General features: G+C 40.3%; 2 protein-coding genes across 2 annotated transcripts; both read left to right on the top strand.

The window, feature by feature from the left end:
- The first annotated feature begins 342 nt into the window (after positions 1-342).
- On the top strand, positions 343-10,670 carry LOC125229238 (lipase member I-like). The gene is made up of 8 exons (XM_048134046.1): positions 343-417; positions 800-869; positions 1,310-1,455; positions 2,181-2,285; positions 4,944-5,090; positions 5,809-6,004; positions 9,692-9,838; positions 10,554-10,670. Exons 1-8 carry the CDS (start codon positions 375-377, stop codon positions 10,609-10,611), a joined length of 912 nt encoding a protein of 303 aa, XP_047990003.1. The 5' UTR covers positions 343-374; the 3' UTR covers positions 10,612-10,670.
- Positions 10,671-12,264: 1,594 nt separating this feature from the next.
- LOC125229191 (lipase member I-like) lies at positions 12,265-16,675 on the top strand. The gene is made up of 6 exons (XM_048133984.1): positions 12,265-12,339; positions 12,722-12,791; positions 13,232-13,377; positions 13,770-13,874; positions 14,774-14,920; positions 16,485-16,675. The coding sequence occupies exons 1-6, from the start codon at positions 12,297-12,299 to the stop codon at positions 16,661-16,663; spliced, it is 690 nt and encodes a 229-aa protein (XP_047989941.1). The 5' UTR covers positions 12,265-12,296; the 3' UTR covers positions 16,664-16,675.
- The last annotated feature ends 385 nt before the right edge of the window (positions 16,676-17,060 follow it).

The raw sequence follows: 17,060 nt of genomic DNA, 5'->3' as shown, positions 1-17,060 counted from the left end.
TGTGATGAAAAACATTGTGTGTAACTCGGGGAGTATGAATATAGAATACTCGAGTCTTTAAATCGCTAAGGCAAGCCGTCGCGATTTAACTTACTCTCGTTAGTAATGTTCAACTTCCTCCCCTTGTTGCACAATGTACTATTATAGTCACCAACTTGAGATAACATTCAAAAATGTTAGCACTAGCATTAGTTTGGATTTTAGATTAAATTGGCATTACACGTTACATGATACTAATGCCATCGAGCAAGTTGTTTTTTGTGAATAAAGCCCGATTAGATGATAAGTAAATCTGCAATAAATTTTAATTGATAACATATGAATATAAAATGGCCACTGGCCTGAAGATCGCCAGCATTCTGCCAACTGGAGCCATGGTGTCTACTGTTGCGGTTTTTTTGTGTGCTGCATTTGCAGGTACCGAATATTTTATATTTCTGCATAATATTCAAATGATATAATCATCAACACTGTCTTCTTCGTATTTTTAAAGTTCCATACCTCAAATAGAAAAACGGAACCCTTATCATGGTTATTTTGTTGTCTGTCCGTCTGTCTGTTAATGTTCTTATTCGCTTCCGATACTTTTACGATAATTTCTGGTATTCCAACTAAACCTAAAGGAATCAGTACATTTTTCATCATCAACAACAAATATTTAAAAGGAATTATAAGTAGGTACAGTATACTACATACAAAATGTTTTTTGCCGTTGAAATTACTTTTATATATTTTTGAAATTGATTTGTCACTAATATTTGGATTTGTTGTGGTAACGTAAACACGCATTGTTTTTTAGTGTTCTCGGGCGCGGCGGCTCAGACGACCTACTTGCCCGATTCGCAAAATGTATACCATCTCTTCACTAGGTGAGTAATAATTTATGTGACAGCTACATAATGAATGGCATTAAACACTCGAATGTTGGTGTAATGTCCAATTTTAGCAGATAATTGAACCTATTCTACAAGTTGTGATATTTCTAAAATCATTACGAAACGTTTTCGCATGTCACATACATAATCACCATACTTAATCGTCAAAATGGAGGTAATGTGTCCTTCTGGCTAGGCAGCTAAAAAGCAACGAGTTTGATGCCCTTATTCAAGAACCATGGGAGAGATAAGAGACACAGACAAGCGTGACACAGCAGGGGGACTAGTTCGAGCCCTCTCACCTGCGACAAGAAGCATGCGCCCAGCAGTGAGCGTATCATCATCCTCCTTGCGTTATTCTTCGCGGCTCATGGGAGCCTGGGGTCCGCTTTCAGCGTGTATGGGTTTAAATAATTGTAAATTATTAATCACAGGCAAAACCCAAGCGTCAGCCAGCCCATGGTCCTCGGTTTCCCCACGCTCATCGGCTCCAACTTCAACCCGGCTCGCCGCACCGTACTCATCGTCCACGGCTGGGACTCCGATGCCGTCTCCGCTTTCAACACCGCTCTGGTCCCTGGTACGAGATCTTAATTATTCTACTTTCATATGTAAGTTTATTTTCAAGCCGAAGTGACAATCGTTGACGCTACGTGGCCATCGAAATGCTGTCGCGCCAATACGGCAGACCAGTAATAGTTATTTGTTATACAAGGGGGCAAAGTTGTATTTTAACACACGAGAAGTAAAAATACATTTGCACCCGAGTGTAACACAAAGCTTTTCCCCTCACTATAGAGAGAAAACTACAATACAACGCAAAATATGCGTTTATCACTGCTTCCAGTACTAGATTCACCTACTTTTATCAATTTTAAAGCAGTTAATTTGACTTTATTCAAGGTCAAATTACTTTACCCACTAGTGGATAAAATGCGTTTTTACCCGCTGGTATTAAAGGACAAAACACGTGTTTCCGAGCTAGTGTGGGGAAAAGACAGTTACGATAGGTACTCTACGCAGCATATCGATTTTGACATGGCTTGGTACAAAAGCGTAGCTCACAGGCTCAATCCGCTATTTTGTCACGTAAAACAAGTACCTACATGCCAGTACACCAATTTTGGCGATTAGCAGTGATGGCAGTAGTTGCTGCCTGCTGGCGAACGCCTGCTCGCAAAATAAACATAATTTTCGATATACCATTCATTACGCAGGAGTCTCAAGTTTTTTGCCAATGCTTCTAAGTAATAATGCTACTGTGTTGACAATGTCAAAATACAAATTTGATACTGTCTATTTCAGCCATCCTGTCTGCCGCGGACGTGAACCTGATCGCCCTCGACTGGAGCGCCGGCGCCCGCACCACCGACCAGAACGTGCTCATCAGCCACAACGTGCCACTCTGCGGTAAGCACCTTAAAGAGTTACGGCCCAGCCACGACATTGGTCTAAGCGCGACAGCGGTGAGCGGCTACCATACATTGGAGCGAAACACAGCGATGGGACTTTTCATTCGCACGTATGGTTGCTGCTTACCGCTGTCGCGCTTAGACCAATTTTATTTATTTATTTATTAATAACAATATATTTACACGGCATTACAGACAAGCCAATACACCGAGAAATAGAGTATATACATTTTCGCTGTACACAAAATACAAATTTTATAACAAAACAAAACTTAAACAAAAATACTAGACAACCTGTCATCCATCGTCTCACAAAACCTTAAACATTCATAACACACATTCGCCCATCTCCACGCAAACAAGTCGCATTCAGGTGCGGATGTCAGAAGCGTATTGAGCAATGTAAGCGCACGATAGAGCGGCGAATTCTTATGCGACACCGTGCGCGTCACCGGTACTGCCAGGAGGGGGCGAGCTCGTGGTCTCAGACTGACTCTGGGCACATCCGGAACGTAGAGCCGTAAGACTCGAGCCACAAGTTCCGGGCAGTCTGACTCACCACGCAGTATGCGACAAGCGGTGGTCAGCAGTTTGTTGTTACGCCTTACTTCTAACGAGTTATATCCGAGGCATCCGAGTAAATATTTTGTTGGATAAAGAAATGGATAATATCCAAATCTTTTCTTAAACAAGAATCTCAAGAATGCCTTTTGGATCTTTTCCAGAAGTAAGGCGTAGGTGGACTCATATGGGTGCCAGATGATTGACGAAGCCTCAAGCTTGCTTCTGACCAAGGCACTGTAAACCATCCCTATAGTCCCGATGTCCCAGAAATCCTTGACACTCCGAATCACAAAGCCAAGTCTCCTAAACGAACCATCAGCAAGTGTGCGGATATGCTCGTGAAAGGTGAGACGGTCGTCGAAGACCACACCAAGATCCTTTACAGAAAAGACCCTAGTAATAACCTCAGTTCCGAGAGTATACTGTTCAAGTCGAGGTGTCGCCGAACGACTAAACGTGAAAACAGCACACTTGGACGTATTAAAAATCAGCTTATTGGTAATGCTCCAGTTCATTACTGAGGTAATATCTTCTTGAAGAGAACTACTATCCGCACTACTCTTTACTCCGTATATGAGTTTCAAATCGTCAGCATACAATAAGCATTGTGCATGCTTAACGACTGATTCTAAGTCATTGATCATAAGTCCAAATAAGAGCGGGCCAAGTATCGAGCCCTGACTGACCCCAGATCTGGTATGATACGGAGGTGAGACGAAACACCCATGACGAACGTACTGTTGACGATCACGCAGATAACTAGCAAAGAAAGCCAACAACCGCGGCGAAAAGCCCATGTCGCTTAACTTTCCCATTAGTACGTCGTTATCCACGCGATCGAAAGCTTTCTTGAAATCAAAATACAAGACGTCAACCTGGGTGCCCTTATCCAGATGCTCAGAAATAGTGGCCGTCAGGGTAAGAAGGTTAGTGTCGACAGAGCGATTCGCTCTGAAGCCATGCTGGGAGTCGCACAAATATGGTTTCAATTGTGTTGCTAGCATTCGATGAACAATCGATTCAAATAACTTTGCCAGTGTAGGAAGTACAGCTATAGGCCTATAATTTTCAACGTTGGCGGTGTCACTAGTCTTAGGTATAGGCTTCACTCTTGTGATCTTCCAGAGATTCGGATAGGTGGCAGTTGAAATGACAAGGTTAAATAAGAAGTGGATGGGTACTTTTAACTGTTCCATACACCCCTTGACAATGTATGCTGGAATATTATCCGGTCCCATAGAACTAACTGCCAATGTCGTGGCCGGGCCGTTACACAGTCGTACCAAGTCAGTTTTACAACGATTGGCAAAGAAACAAAAATACCAACGTGTAGTGGCCATACCTGTTCTGTTTGATGTCTGATCGGCATCGGTATCTGTCTTATTAACCCCCGACGCAAAAATGACGAGTTTGACGTGTCTGTCTGTGTGTGTGTGTCTGTCTGTGGCATCGTAGTTTTAGAACGGATAAACCAATTTATATTTAGTTTTTTTTTGTTTGAAAGCTGAATTAATCGTGAGTATTCTTAGCCATGTTTCATTAAAATCGGTTCACTATTTATGTTGGGTCTTTTTTTTCAAAATTTTAATTTTGTGGTTATTCAAAGGGGTGTTCGACAAATTGGCATATTCATTAAGCGTGGGACTACTGTATTTTGCTTGTGTTTGGTAATATTTGGCACAAGTACCAAGTGTGTGGACACGCTGTATGGCATCTGTATAACAAAGTGGCAATTCTTCGTTTCAACAACAAATTTCCAAAGTAAGGATAGCCAAAGCGTGGCGGTTCATGCCTAGAGTCCTTATTCTTCCAGTGCAATAAGTACTATTATTATACCAGAATTTGGATTTCTTTTACCTACCCCTTTTTGTCAAGAGTGGCACTGAAACTTAGTAGTTCATGTGCTCTGGCTATTCTTTATGGGATACAGGCGTGGTTATATGTAGGTATAGGTATGTATAATTCCGGATGGAAAATATATTTTATCAATAAATGATCGTATCGTATCGTATCGTATCGAAATATCCCTTGTAAGATCCCTTAAGACCTACTTTGCAGAATACATTTCTTCATAACTACTTTTTATCCCCAGCTAACAGCGCGGCCCGTTTCATCGTCTGGCTGAGCCAGCAGACCGGCGCGACTATTGACCAGTACCACATCATCGGCTTCGAAGTCGGTGCCCATCTCAGCGGCATCATCGGCCGGTACCTCGACGGACAAGTGCCTTTCATTACTGGTAAGCAATTATTATCATCATATCAGCCCTTTATCGCCCACTGCTGAGCATAGGCCTCTCTTCTAGTACGCCGTACGCCACTTCTCCCGGTCCTGAGCTTAGTCTCATCCAGTTGTGGCCAGCAGTTTTGCAGAGTTCGCCGACCCAACGGGCAATGCGTATATTTAATTCTGTATACAATAAATCATATGAGAAAGCTTACCTCGGTAAACATAAAGAAAAATTGATGCTGGTTAGGATGGTGCCACATTTTTGGTTAATTTGATACACGTTTAGATGACCAAATACAAATACAAAACACAAACTTATTACTTAGTTTTATTTAGGATTCATATTCACGATGTAAGTTTCACTCTGAACCCATACATGAAAATAGCCTATATTTACAGTACACAGTTACACAATTAAGCACCAATTAAGTTTTACAGAAAACTTTAATGTTTCAACAAATCATTTCCCTTCTTTGGAATTTAGACAGAGCCAATTTTCAAACTACTTTTTAAAACAAAAGACACGCGCAAAGCACGGCGGCGTGCATGGCTAGTGACCGAGCTGCACACCAACCTCAATGGTACTTAAACTCCATGTCAAACCAAGAATGCACGTCGCTTACACCATAGACGTAGTAAATATCAACATATATCTATGCATATAATTGTATACTATCAATTGATTTTGTATAATTACGGTCTTTAACTCTTTTCTTCTTTCATTGCAGCCCTAGCCCCGACCCGCCACGGGTTCAACTCGACCAACCAATTCTTCCCGACCGACGGTGGCTACACCGAGGCCATCCACACCGACGTGTACGGCTCCGGTGTGCATGAACCCGTAGCCATGTCCGATTTCTACCCTAACAATGGATTCTTCCAGCCCGGATGCGAGCTCGTGGACTGGGAGTGCAGCCGTGATAGGTAGGTTGATAAGATCAAAAAGTTTATTTTCAAACAGGCATATTAATTCTTCTTTGACATCCCACTCTTATGACTTAGGCTGGTTTTAGTGTCACGCGGACCGACCGCGCGGAGCGATCCGCGCGACTAATTTGTATGAAGTTGATGTTGTCGTCCGCGCCATTCTAAGGGTGCGCGCCCACGGGCGACAAAGTTGCTCGGCGACTTACGTATTCAATCAATCAATCAATCAATCAAAATATTCTTTATTCAAATAGGCTTACAATAAGCACTTTTAAATTGTCAACAGTGTACAATATTCATCTTATTCTAAATATCAGAGCAATTTATTGGTGCAATAAACAATATTGTTTTAAAACTACATTGATTTAATAAAATGATATCAATCTAAATTGTATAAAAAATACTAGTATGAAAACTTCTAGAATAAATTCTAAATGTCAAAAAAATTGTATAAAAATACATTGAATTATCATCATTAATAAGCTATATAATTAATGGTTTTCAACAATACTTGTATCCCACGGTGTTTCATCATTCATGTAGTCTTGTGTGCTGTAGTAGGCTTTAGAGATCAGTATACGCTTTACATAATGTTTAAATCGATTAAAAGACAGTTCAGTGATGGCATTAGGAAGTTTGTTATAAAATCTTACACAATTACCCATGAATGATTTTTTAATTTTATGGAGCCGAGTGAAGGGCACTGCAAGCTTATGCTTATTTCTAGTGTTTATATTATGTACATCACAGTTTTTCTTAAATTTACAAATGTTTTTATGTACATACATAATATTCTCATAAATATATTGACAATGCACTGTCATTATATTAATGTCCTTAAACTTATCTCTAAGTGAGTCTCTATGGTTCATTTTGTATATTGCTCGAATAGCCCTCTTCTGCAGAACAAATATGGTATTTATCTCTGAAGCACTGCCCCATAGTAAAATACCATATGACATAATGCTGTGAAAGTAACTAAAATAAACTAATCGAGCTGTTTCCACGTCTGTTAACTGACGGATCTTGCTCACTGCAAATGCTGCAGAGCTCAGTCTATTCGAGAGGGTAGCAATATGGGGACCCCACTGAAGTTTAGAATCTAAAGTTATGCCAAGAAAAACTGTACTATCTACCAGTTCCAATTCCTCATCCTTCACAACGACACTTGCTTGTTCATTTTTAGCATTACTCGTTACAAACTTAATACATTTAGTCTTTTTCTCATTTAACAATAAGTTATTAACACTAAACCAATTAACTACTTCGGAAATAGCATTGTTTACATTTTCACAAGTTTGTTGCTGACGTTTGACTTTGAAAATAAGGGAAGTATCATCTGCAAACAATACTATATCGTGGTGGGTCTTTACAAGATATGGCAGGTCATTAATGTAGATAAGGAACAGGAAAGGCCCCAATATTGATCCCTGCGGTACACCCATAGAGACTAGTGACCCCGGTGAGCGCTGTCCATTCACGTCGAACCTTTGTATTCTATCGTGTAAGTAAGATTTGACTAAATTCAGTGCCGATCCTCGCACTCCATAGTAGTGCAATTTCCTGATCAGTGTTTCATGACAGACGCAATCGAAAGCCTTAGATAAATCACAGAAGATACCCAAGGCATCCTGTGACTCCTCCCAGGCATCGAAAATCTGTTTGATTAGCTCAACACCAGCGTCGGTTGTTGAGCGACCCCGTGTAAAACCAAATTGTTTATTGTGCATTAGATTATTGATGTTAAAATGTTGCAATAGCTGAAATAACACTAACTTTTCAAAAATTTTGCTGAATGTCGGTAACACTGATATCGGTCTAAAATTAGTGGGGTCGGATGTGCTACCAGATTTAAATAATGGAATGACTTTACTGTGTTTCATAAGATCAGGAAACTCACCACAATCAACACTGTTATTAAAGATAACTACCAAGTCAGGCGCTACAATTTCTATTAAAGATTTAACACCATGGACAGAGACTCCCCAGAGGTCACAAGTTTTTTTAACATTAATTGATTGAAATGCCTTAATTATATCTGAGGTACTAACATGTTCAAATACAAGGTCTCTACTACATTCTGTGACATTATCTTCTAACAATGTAACGGCAGATGCGGGTGATGAATTTAAGTGCCTAGTTGTGGAAACTGGTATATCAGTGAAGAACTTTTCAAATTCTGTTGCTACTTCTAAATTGGAATCTACAATTTTGCCATCAATTTTTAATTTCAGTTCATTTGTTCTTTGCTTTGACCGACCAGTCTCCACGTTAATTACTTTCCACGTTGCTTTAATTATATCGGAACTACTTTTAATTTTCTTGCTTAAATAATTACGTTTAGCGGTATGACAATCTAATTTAAACTGTTTCGAAAATTGTTTGACATGTTCTTTAAATTCATCACTCGTATTAAACCGCCGTTCCTCATACAAGGCATACAATGCACGTCTTCGTTGATGTAACTCTGCAGTTGCCCACTCACTAAAAACTGATGCATCACTAACCGTGACCGTTTTTGTTGTAAATATCGTATTATAATTTTCCATATATGTGTGAAAGAATGAATTATACATATCATTAGGACTCATGTTTGGAGACAGAACGGGTAGCGCCTGAACTAAACTCTGTTTCATTCTTTCCACGCGGTCCGAGGTTACTGGTACAAAAGTTATCTGTTTTTTCCAGGTATTTTTCCTAGCAGCTTCAAATACCATTAATTGACCTAAATGGTCGGACTCTAAATTGCTGATTACATTTTTTGTAATAGGAAAAATATCTGTGAAAATATTATCTATACAGGTTGCACTAGTAGCAGTCACTCTAGTAGGCTCCATAAAAATGTGGTTCAGATTACATGATTTGAAAAAATTCAACAGCCTACAACTTAATGTCGAATTTTCTAAAATATTTACATTATTTGTATGAAAAGTTGCGTCGCTTCGTGAGCGCACTTTCATACTAGCCCATGGTCGCGACAAAAAAGTCGCTTCGAAAAGTCGCCCGTGGGCGCACCCTCTAAAACGCTCCCTGAACTTCATACATATTAGTCCGGTGCGAATCGCTCCGCGCGGACGGTCCGAGTGACACTAAAACCAGCCTTAAAATGTCCTTTAATATTTAAACATGTATTAGGTAATAGTTAAGAGGATACGGTAGCGAAAATGCTAAAATGGAAATCCCTTTCAACTTGGGAATTTTAGTTAAATATACAAGTGTTATTAACTAGATTTATCGAAAAAAAATTGTCCATTAAGAACAACTCAGTCAAAATAAAAATCTTTAAAATCGACTCTTTCCTCCTTCAAAACTTAATCAATCGGAACGAAATTTGAGAATCTGAATAACAATGAATGTCGGACCGTTTAGCTTCTTTGGTTAATTGTTACCAATCTTGAGTATCACACCTTTTTTGCGCCACAATGAAAAAGGCCGTTTTTGGAAATTTTTAATTGGCTCTAGAGTCTTTAAAAAGCAGAATATCAAAAAAATCAAAACGGTCCGACACAGATAAAAATAATAACAATCTGTGTTGAAAAAATTATTGCTCTATCTTCAAAAACCAGGGAGGAAATAGTCGAGAGCGTTTGTATGGAGAATTGACCCCTACCATATCGTCTTAAAGAGATCTTTGAGTATATTTAAACGTTTCCGGTTAGAATACTCACTTCATCCTGTGTCTAGGGCTTTCCTATACTTCGCTGAGTCGGTCGCTTCCGGAGGCTTCACAGCGGCCCGTTGCGAAGGCGATTTCGACCACGACGTCATCCTGCCCATCAACTGCGACCCTAAAGAGACCCTGCCGATGGGAGGCCTGACTGATAAGACTGGGTAAGTACAGGCAATTGAGATTATCGTTTTCACTGCTTCAACTTGATACTCGTTAGGTACTCGACTACTCGTTATCTGTATCAGAATTTTCCTATATTTTTCAGTCCACAGTGCACTTAAAGTGATTTTGATTAAGGTACAGCGGGGCAATTATGACAGTATGATGTTGAGTTCTACATGTATCCACTGAACACGCCTACCATACACCCTGTATTTATTGATTTCGTTGACTTTAAGGGAAGATTCTTTAGTTCAAATACAATCAATTTCTCTAAGAAACTAACCTATTAGCTCTTAGTGCGTTTTCACATTATCCGATCCGATATCGAATGTCGGACCGATGTCCCATACATTACAGGCGCCATCTTGGATTTTTTCTATTGAAATCCTTCCGACACCCGATATCGGATCGGATAATGTGAAAACGGTCTTACGGTTATCGAATAATTGAAAAAAATAATAATTACTGAACACGGATGTGCCATCCCTTACCCCTTCCTAGTGTTATTTGTTTTGACATTTCGAATTTCACAAAAAGCAATATACCCCTAGTAGCATTTTGAGTTGGCTGTTTGTTGGGCCTTTGTCCACCTTTAGGTTGGCCAACCGTCCGGCGTGTCACCCCTAGGAATAGACTGAAATAATATGAAATATAATCTATCTTTCTGCGATTAATTTTCTTCTTTTGTTAATCTATTATTTTATTTGTTTTCAGAAATTTCGGATTCTACTCCTTGCCGGTGAACGCGCAATCCCCCTTCTCCCAGGGTTAATAATAATAACTAATCTACTGACCTTTGAGGTACTTGTCAAATAAAATTTTACTATTCTATATGTTTGTCTTATTAATTATTCCAAATCATAAGTAAGTTCTAGAGATATTCAGTAATGTGACAGGTGCAACACATGGTTTTTCGTAGCTCTCTCTATCGCTATTGTAGTGGCGCGACAGAGACAGACTGCGTTTCGATTGCTACTTAACGATTGTCACTTGATGGGCTATACCGGCACAGAACAAGTGGTGTCTTCTCTCTTTAAGTGAAAACGGAACTAAGTACACTAAAATGCGCTACTTTATAATTTTTTTTTAATACTACGTCGGTGACAAACAACCCGCCCGCCTGATGTAAAGCGGTCACCGTAACCTATGGACGCCTGCAACTCAAACAGTGTCACATGCGCGTTGCCACCCCATTAAAAACTTGTACATTCCCTTTTGCTGTGTTAAGTACACAGCAAAAAGGAGTGTACAAGCTCCAAGGAGGAGGGTTCGCGTTGCCAACGACTCAAAGGACAATAGACGGAACAAGTTAGTTCCGTAAGTCCTCCCGTCACCAACACACCGCACCCTCGTTGAGCTCTGGCAGCCTTACTCACCGGCAGGAACACAACACTAATGTAATCATTTCTAAAATTTCTCCCTCCATCTGGGAATTGAAGATATGAACTTTTATCAATCTCTAAGTATATTGTATGAAAAGATTAAGTAGATATTAAGTATCTCATAGATATCACTAAAGACGTATAATTGAAATAAGGTTATCTGAAAGATAATGAAATGATGTTCGATCGATGACTTCTGTATAAGTAACATATTATAAAATCATAAACACATAATGATGGGATAATATAATACCTACATATATATAGAAAAGGACATTGGACTTTAATGATGATATGTTCGTGTTTGTGAAACCTTAGGTGCATCCTAAATGGTTTTCATCACACCCGCACTTTAAATGTGCTATTGCACGCAGACGGAGCGTGAGTTATAGAAAAATCGTTCTCCCTAGGGAATAATGAAATTTCTTGTACCGTACTTAACTTTTTTACATCTATTTACATATTTTTTACATTGCAAGTGTGATGAAAAACATTGTGTGTAACTCGGGGAGTATGAATATAGAATACTCGAGTCTTTAAATCGCTAAGGCAAGCCGTCGCGATTTAACTTACTCTCGTTAGTAATGTTCAACTTCCTCCCCTTGTTGCACAATGTACTATTATAGTCACCAACTTGAGATAACATTCAAAAATGTTAGCACTAGCATTACAGTCGCTGAGAAAGTTTCAAGGTCAGTCTAGAAGGGACGATCAAGTATACAGAAAGCTGTGGTTTAATTTTATTCAATTATGTTCAGCAGAGGTATTGCATAGGTCCGTATAATTTTACACATTTTCTTTATACATTGATGTTATGCAATAGATAAAGAGATTTCCATTATCAGTAAATAATGCGGTTACACAGTGAAAACTCAACACGAAGTACAAGGCCGTTTGGATTTTAGATTAAATTGGCATTACACGTTACATGATACTAATGCCATCGAGCAAGTTGTTTTTTGTGAATAAAGCCCGATTAGATGATAAGTAAATCTGCAATAAATTTTAATTGATAACATATGAATATAAAATGGCCACTGGCCTGAAGATCGCCAGCATTCTGCCAACTGGAGCCATGGTGTCTACTGTTGCGGTTTTTTTGTGTGCTGCATTTGCAGGTACCGAATATTTTATATGTCTGCATAATATTCAAATGATATAATCATCAACACTGTCTTCTTCGTATTTTTAAAGTTCCATACCTCAAATAGAAAAACGGAACCCTTATCATGGTTATTTTGTTGTCTGTCCGTCTGTCTGTTAATGTTCTTATTCGCTTCCGATACTTTTACGATAATTTCTGGTATTCCAACTAAACCTAAAGGAATCAGTACATTTTTCATCATCAACAACAAATATTTAAAAGGAAGTATAAGTAGGTACAGTATACTACATACAAAATGTTTTTTGCCGTTGAAATTACTTTTTATATATTTTTGAAATTGATTTGTCACTAATATTTGGACTTGTTGTGGTAACGTAAACACGCATTGTTTTTAGTGTTCTCGGGCGCGGCGGCTCAGACGACCTACTTGCCCGATTCGCAAAATGTATACCATCTCTTCACTAGGTGAGTAATAATTTATGTGACAGCTACATAATGAATGGCATTAAACACTCGAATGTTGGTGTAATGTCCAATTTTAGCAGATAATTGAACCTATTCTACAAGTTGTGATATTTCTAAAATCATTACGAAACGTTTTCGCATGTCACATACATAATCACCATACTTAATCGTCAAAATGGAGGTAATGTGTCCTTCTGGCTAGGCAGCTAAAAAGCAACGAGTTTGATGCCCTTATTCAAGAACCATGGGAGAGATAAGAGACACAGACAAGCGTGACACAGCAGGGGGACTAGTTCGAGCCCTCTCACCTGCGACAGGAAGCATGCGCCCAGCAGTGAGCGTATCATCATCCTCCTTGCGTTATTCTTCGCGGCTCATGGGAGCCTGGGGTCCGCTTTCAGCGTGTATGGGTTTAAATAATTGTAAATTATTAATCACAGGCAAAACCCAAGCGTCAGCCAGCCCATGGTCCTCGGTTTCCCCACGCTCATCGGCTCCAACTTCAACCCGGCTCACCGCACCTTCATCATCGTCCACGGCTGGGACTCCGATGCCGTCTCCGCTTTTAACACCGCTCTGGTCCCTGGTACGAGATCTTAATTATTCTACTTTTATATGTAAGTTTATTTTCAAGCCGAAGTGACAATCTTTGACGCTACGTGGCGATCGAAATGCTGTCGCGCCAATACGGCAGACCAATAAAGACAGGTACGATAGGTACTCTACGCAGCATATCGATTTTGACATAATACAAGTACCTACATGCCAGCACACCAATTTTGGCGATTAGCAGTGATGCCAGTGGTTGCTGCTCGTCGGTACGGTACGAGGCGAACGCCTGCTCGCAAAATAAACATAATTTTCGATATACCATTCATTACGCAGGAGTCTCAAGTTTTTTGCCAATGCTTCGAAGTGATAATGTTATGTTACTGTGTTGACAATGTCTAAATACAAATTTGATACTGTCTATTTCAGCCATCCTGTCTGCCGCGGACGTGAACCTGATCGCCTTAGACTGGAGCGCCGGCGCCCGCACCACTGACCAGAACGTGCTCATCAGCCACAACGTGCCACTCTGCGGTAAGCACCTTAAATAGTTACGGCCCAGCCACGACATTGGTCTAGGCGCGACAGCGGTGAGCGGCTACCATACATTGGAGTGAGATACAGCGATGGGACTTTTCATTCGCACGTATGGCTGCCGCTTATCGCTGTCGCGCTTAGACCAATGTCGTGGCCGGGCCGTTACACAATCGTACCATGTCAGTTTTACAACGATTGACAAAGAAACAAAAATACCAACGTGTAGTGGCCATACCTGTTCTGTTTGATGTCTGATCGGCATCGGTATTTGTCTTATTAACCCCCGACGCAAAAATGATGGGGTGTTATAAGTTTGACGTGTCTGTCTGTGTGTGTGTGTCTGTCTGTGGCATCGTAGCTCTCGAACGGATGAACCAATTTATATTTAGTTTTTTTTTGTTTGAAAACTGAATTAATCGGGAGTGTTCTTAGCCATGTTTCATTAAAATCGGTTCACTATTTATGTTGGTTTTTTTTTCAAAATTTTAATTTTGTGGTTATTCAAATAAGGGGTGTTCGACAAATTGGCATATTCACTAAGCGTGGGACTACTGTATTTTGCTTGTGTTTGGTAATATTTGGCACAAGTACCAAGTGTGTGGACACGCTGTATGGCATCTGTATAACAAAGTGGCAATATCTTCGTTTCAACAACAAATTTTCAAAGTAAGGATAGCCAAAGCGTGGCGGTTCATGCCTAGAGTCCTTATGCTTCCAGTGCAATAAGTTTTGTTAAGAGTGACACTGAAACTTAGTAGTTCATGTGCTCTGCCTACCCCTTTATGAGATACAGGCGTGGTTATATGTATGTATGTATTTGTGGAATTCCGAATGGAAATATCCCTTGAGACCTACTTTGCAGAATACATTTCTTCATAACTACTTTTTATCCCCAGCTAACAGCGCGGCCCGTTTCATCGTCTGGCTGAACCAGCAGACCGGCGCGACTATTGACCAGTACCACATCATCGGCTTCGAAGTCGGTGCCCATCTCAGCGGCATCATCGGCAAGAACCTCGACGGACAAGTGCCTTTCATTACTGGTAAGCAATTATCATCATCATACCAGCCCTTTATCGCCCACTGCTGAGCATAGGCCTCTCTTCTAGTAGGCCGTACGCCACTTTCTCCCGGTCCTGAGCTTAGTCTCATCCAGTTGTGGCCCGCAGTTTTGCGGAGTTCGCCGACCCAACGGGAAATGCATATATTTAATTCTGTATACAATAAATCATATGAAAAAGCTTACCTCGGTAAACATCAAGAAAAATTGATGCTGGTTAGGATGGTGCCACATTTTTGGTTGATTTGATACACGATTAGATGACCAAATACAAATACAAAACACAAACTGATTACTTAGTTTTATTTGAACAACTTTCCAGGAGGATCGGATCTAAAAACGCGGGCAATGACAATATTATACACGATTCATAGTCACGATGTAAATTTCACTCTGTACCTATACATGAAAATAGCCTATATTTACAGTTACACATTTGTACACGCGGAAATATAACAATTAAGTATTTACAGAAAACTTTACTGTTTCAACCATGAACCTACAATTCTATGGACGGATACTTAACTCCGAAGAAAAACCTGTGATTCCATCATCCACATTGATAGCTTTGTCTATGACCTCATCCACTAATCTCCCGTCAGTCGGATCGAGGCGCCCGTGGCGAAAACATCTCCAGAAAAATAAGAATATATGCCTACATGCGTTATCAAACTGTGTAAAAATTTACAACAATTGAAACAAAAAAAAGTTCGGAGTAACTTTTCATGCGCAAATGAATACATTATCAAGTTATTATACGTAAAATCACGATATTCATTAATGTTCATAATCATAAACCAACAAACTGCAAAACAAGAGTGTGACCAGTATTTCTGTTAAATAGTGTTTGCACATGGTGCAGTGAGTCATTATTTTATAGTTATACTCTGTCAACCAAGTCTGTCAGTAAATAAGAACAAAGAAAACTATATGCATCCTTTTCTTTAGGGTGCTAGAGAAAAGGATACCTATAGTTTTCTTAGTTCTTATTTACTGACAGACTTGTTTGACAGAATATAAAAACAATATATTTCTAAATTTCATGTAAAATAATTAATTTTTGATAAATTAAATGAAGAATTGATTTTCTCTTGACCTGAATTATCATTATTTTGATTTTAAATCGTGTTTGCACATCGCAAACCGTCTGCCATTGCTGGCTTGAGTGTTCCGCCACCAAGCCATAAAAAAAGTAAAAAAAAAATGTCCGCCATTGTTGGGTCACAGCCGGTCTTCAGTGACGCTCTCTCTGTTTCTATTACTCTATGGTTTCAACAAATCATTTCCCTTCTTTGTAATTTAGACAGAGCCAATTTTCAAACTACTTTTAAAAACAAAAGACGCGCGCAAAGCACGGCGGCGTGCATGGCTAGTGACCGTGCTGCACACCAACCTCAATGGTACTTAAACTCCATGTCAAACCAAGAATGCACGTCGCTTGCACCATAGACGTAGTAAATATCAACATATATCTATGTATATAATTGTATACTATCAATTGATTTTGTATAATTACGGTCTTTAACTCTTTTCTTCTTACATTGCAGCTCTAGCCCCGACCCGCCACGGGTTCAACTCGACCAACCAATTCTTCCCGACCGACGGTGGCTACACAGAGGCCATCCACACCGACGTGTTCGGCTCCGGTGTGCATGAACCCGTAGCCATTTCCGATTTCTACCCTCACAATGGATTCTACCAGCCCGGATGCGAGCTCGTGGACTGAGAGTGCAGCCGTGATAGGTAGGTTGATAATATCGGTCCTACATTTTTTTTTTCACGGGCGACAAAGTGCGGGAATGCTGTTGCGCACGCTGTGTGGGACTCGCCGTTGCTTTCCCTTCTCCTGACGAGAAGGGGAGAAACGGCCCTACCCACTAAACCCACTCCGGCATTTCACCCTCTTTTCCGTTGTGAGAGCGCACTGGGTTCGGAACGTTTCACTTCACCACTGCGCTCTCCGGTAGCCCTGACCAGGGCACCCGCATCGTAAAGGAGGATCGGAAACGCTTGATCCCCCTTCCCGGCATCACATATGGGGCATGGCCCCTCTAGGGCTCGAGGCGAGCGTACGCTCTCCGCCTTCGACCCTGCCGCTTTCGTCGTAGCGGAGGAGCGTCAAC

This window comes from Leguminivora glycinivorella, chromosome 8 (genome assembly GCF_023078275.1).
Source record: "Leguminivora glycinivorella isolate SPB_JAAS2020 chromosome 8, LegGlyc_1.1, whole genome shotgun sequence".
Classification (NCBI taxonomy): Eukaryota; Metazoa; Arthropoda; class Insecta; order Lepidoptera; family Tortricidae; genus Leguminivora; species Leguminivora glycinivorella.
Note: the sequence above shows the minus strand (reverse complement) of the source record. Positions and strands in the feature narration are given on the sequence as shown.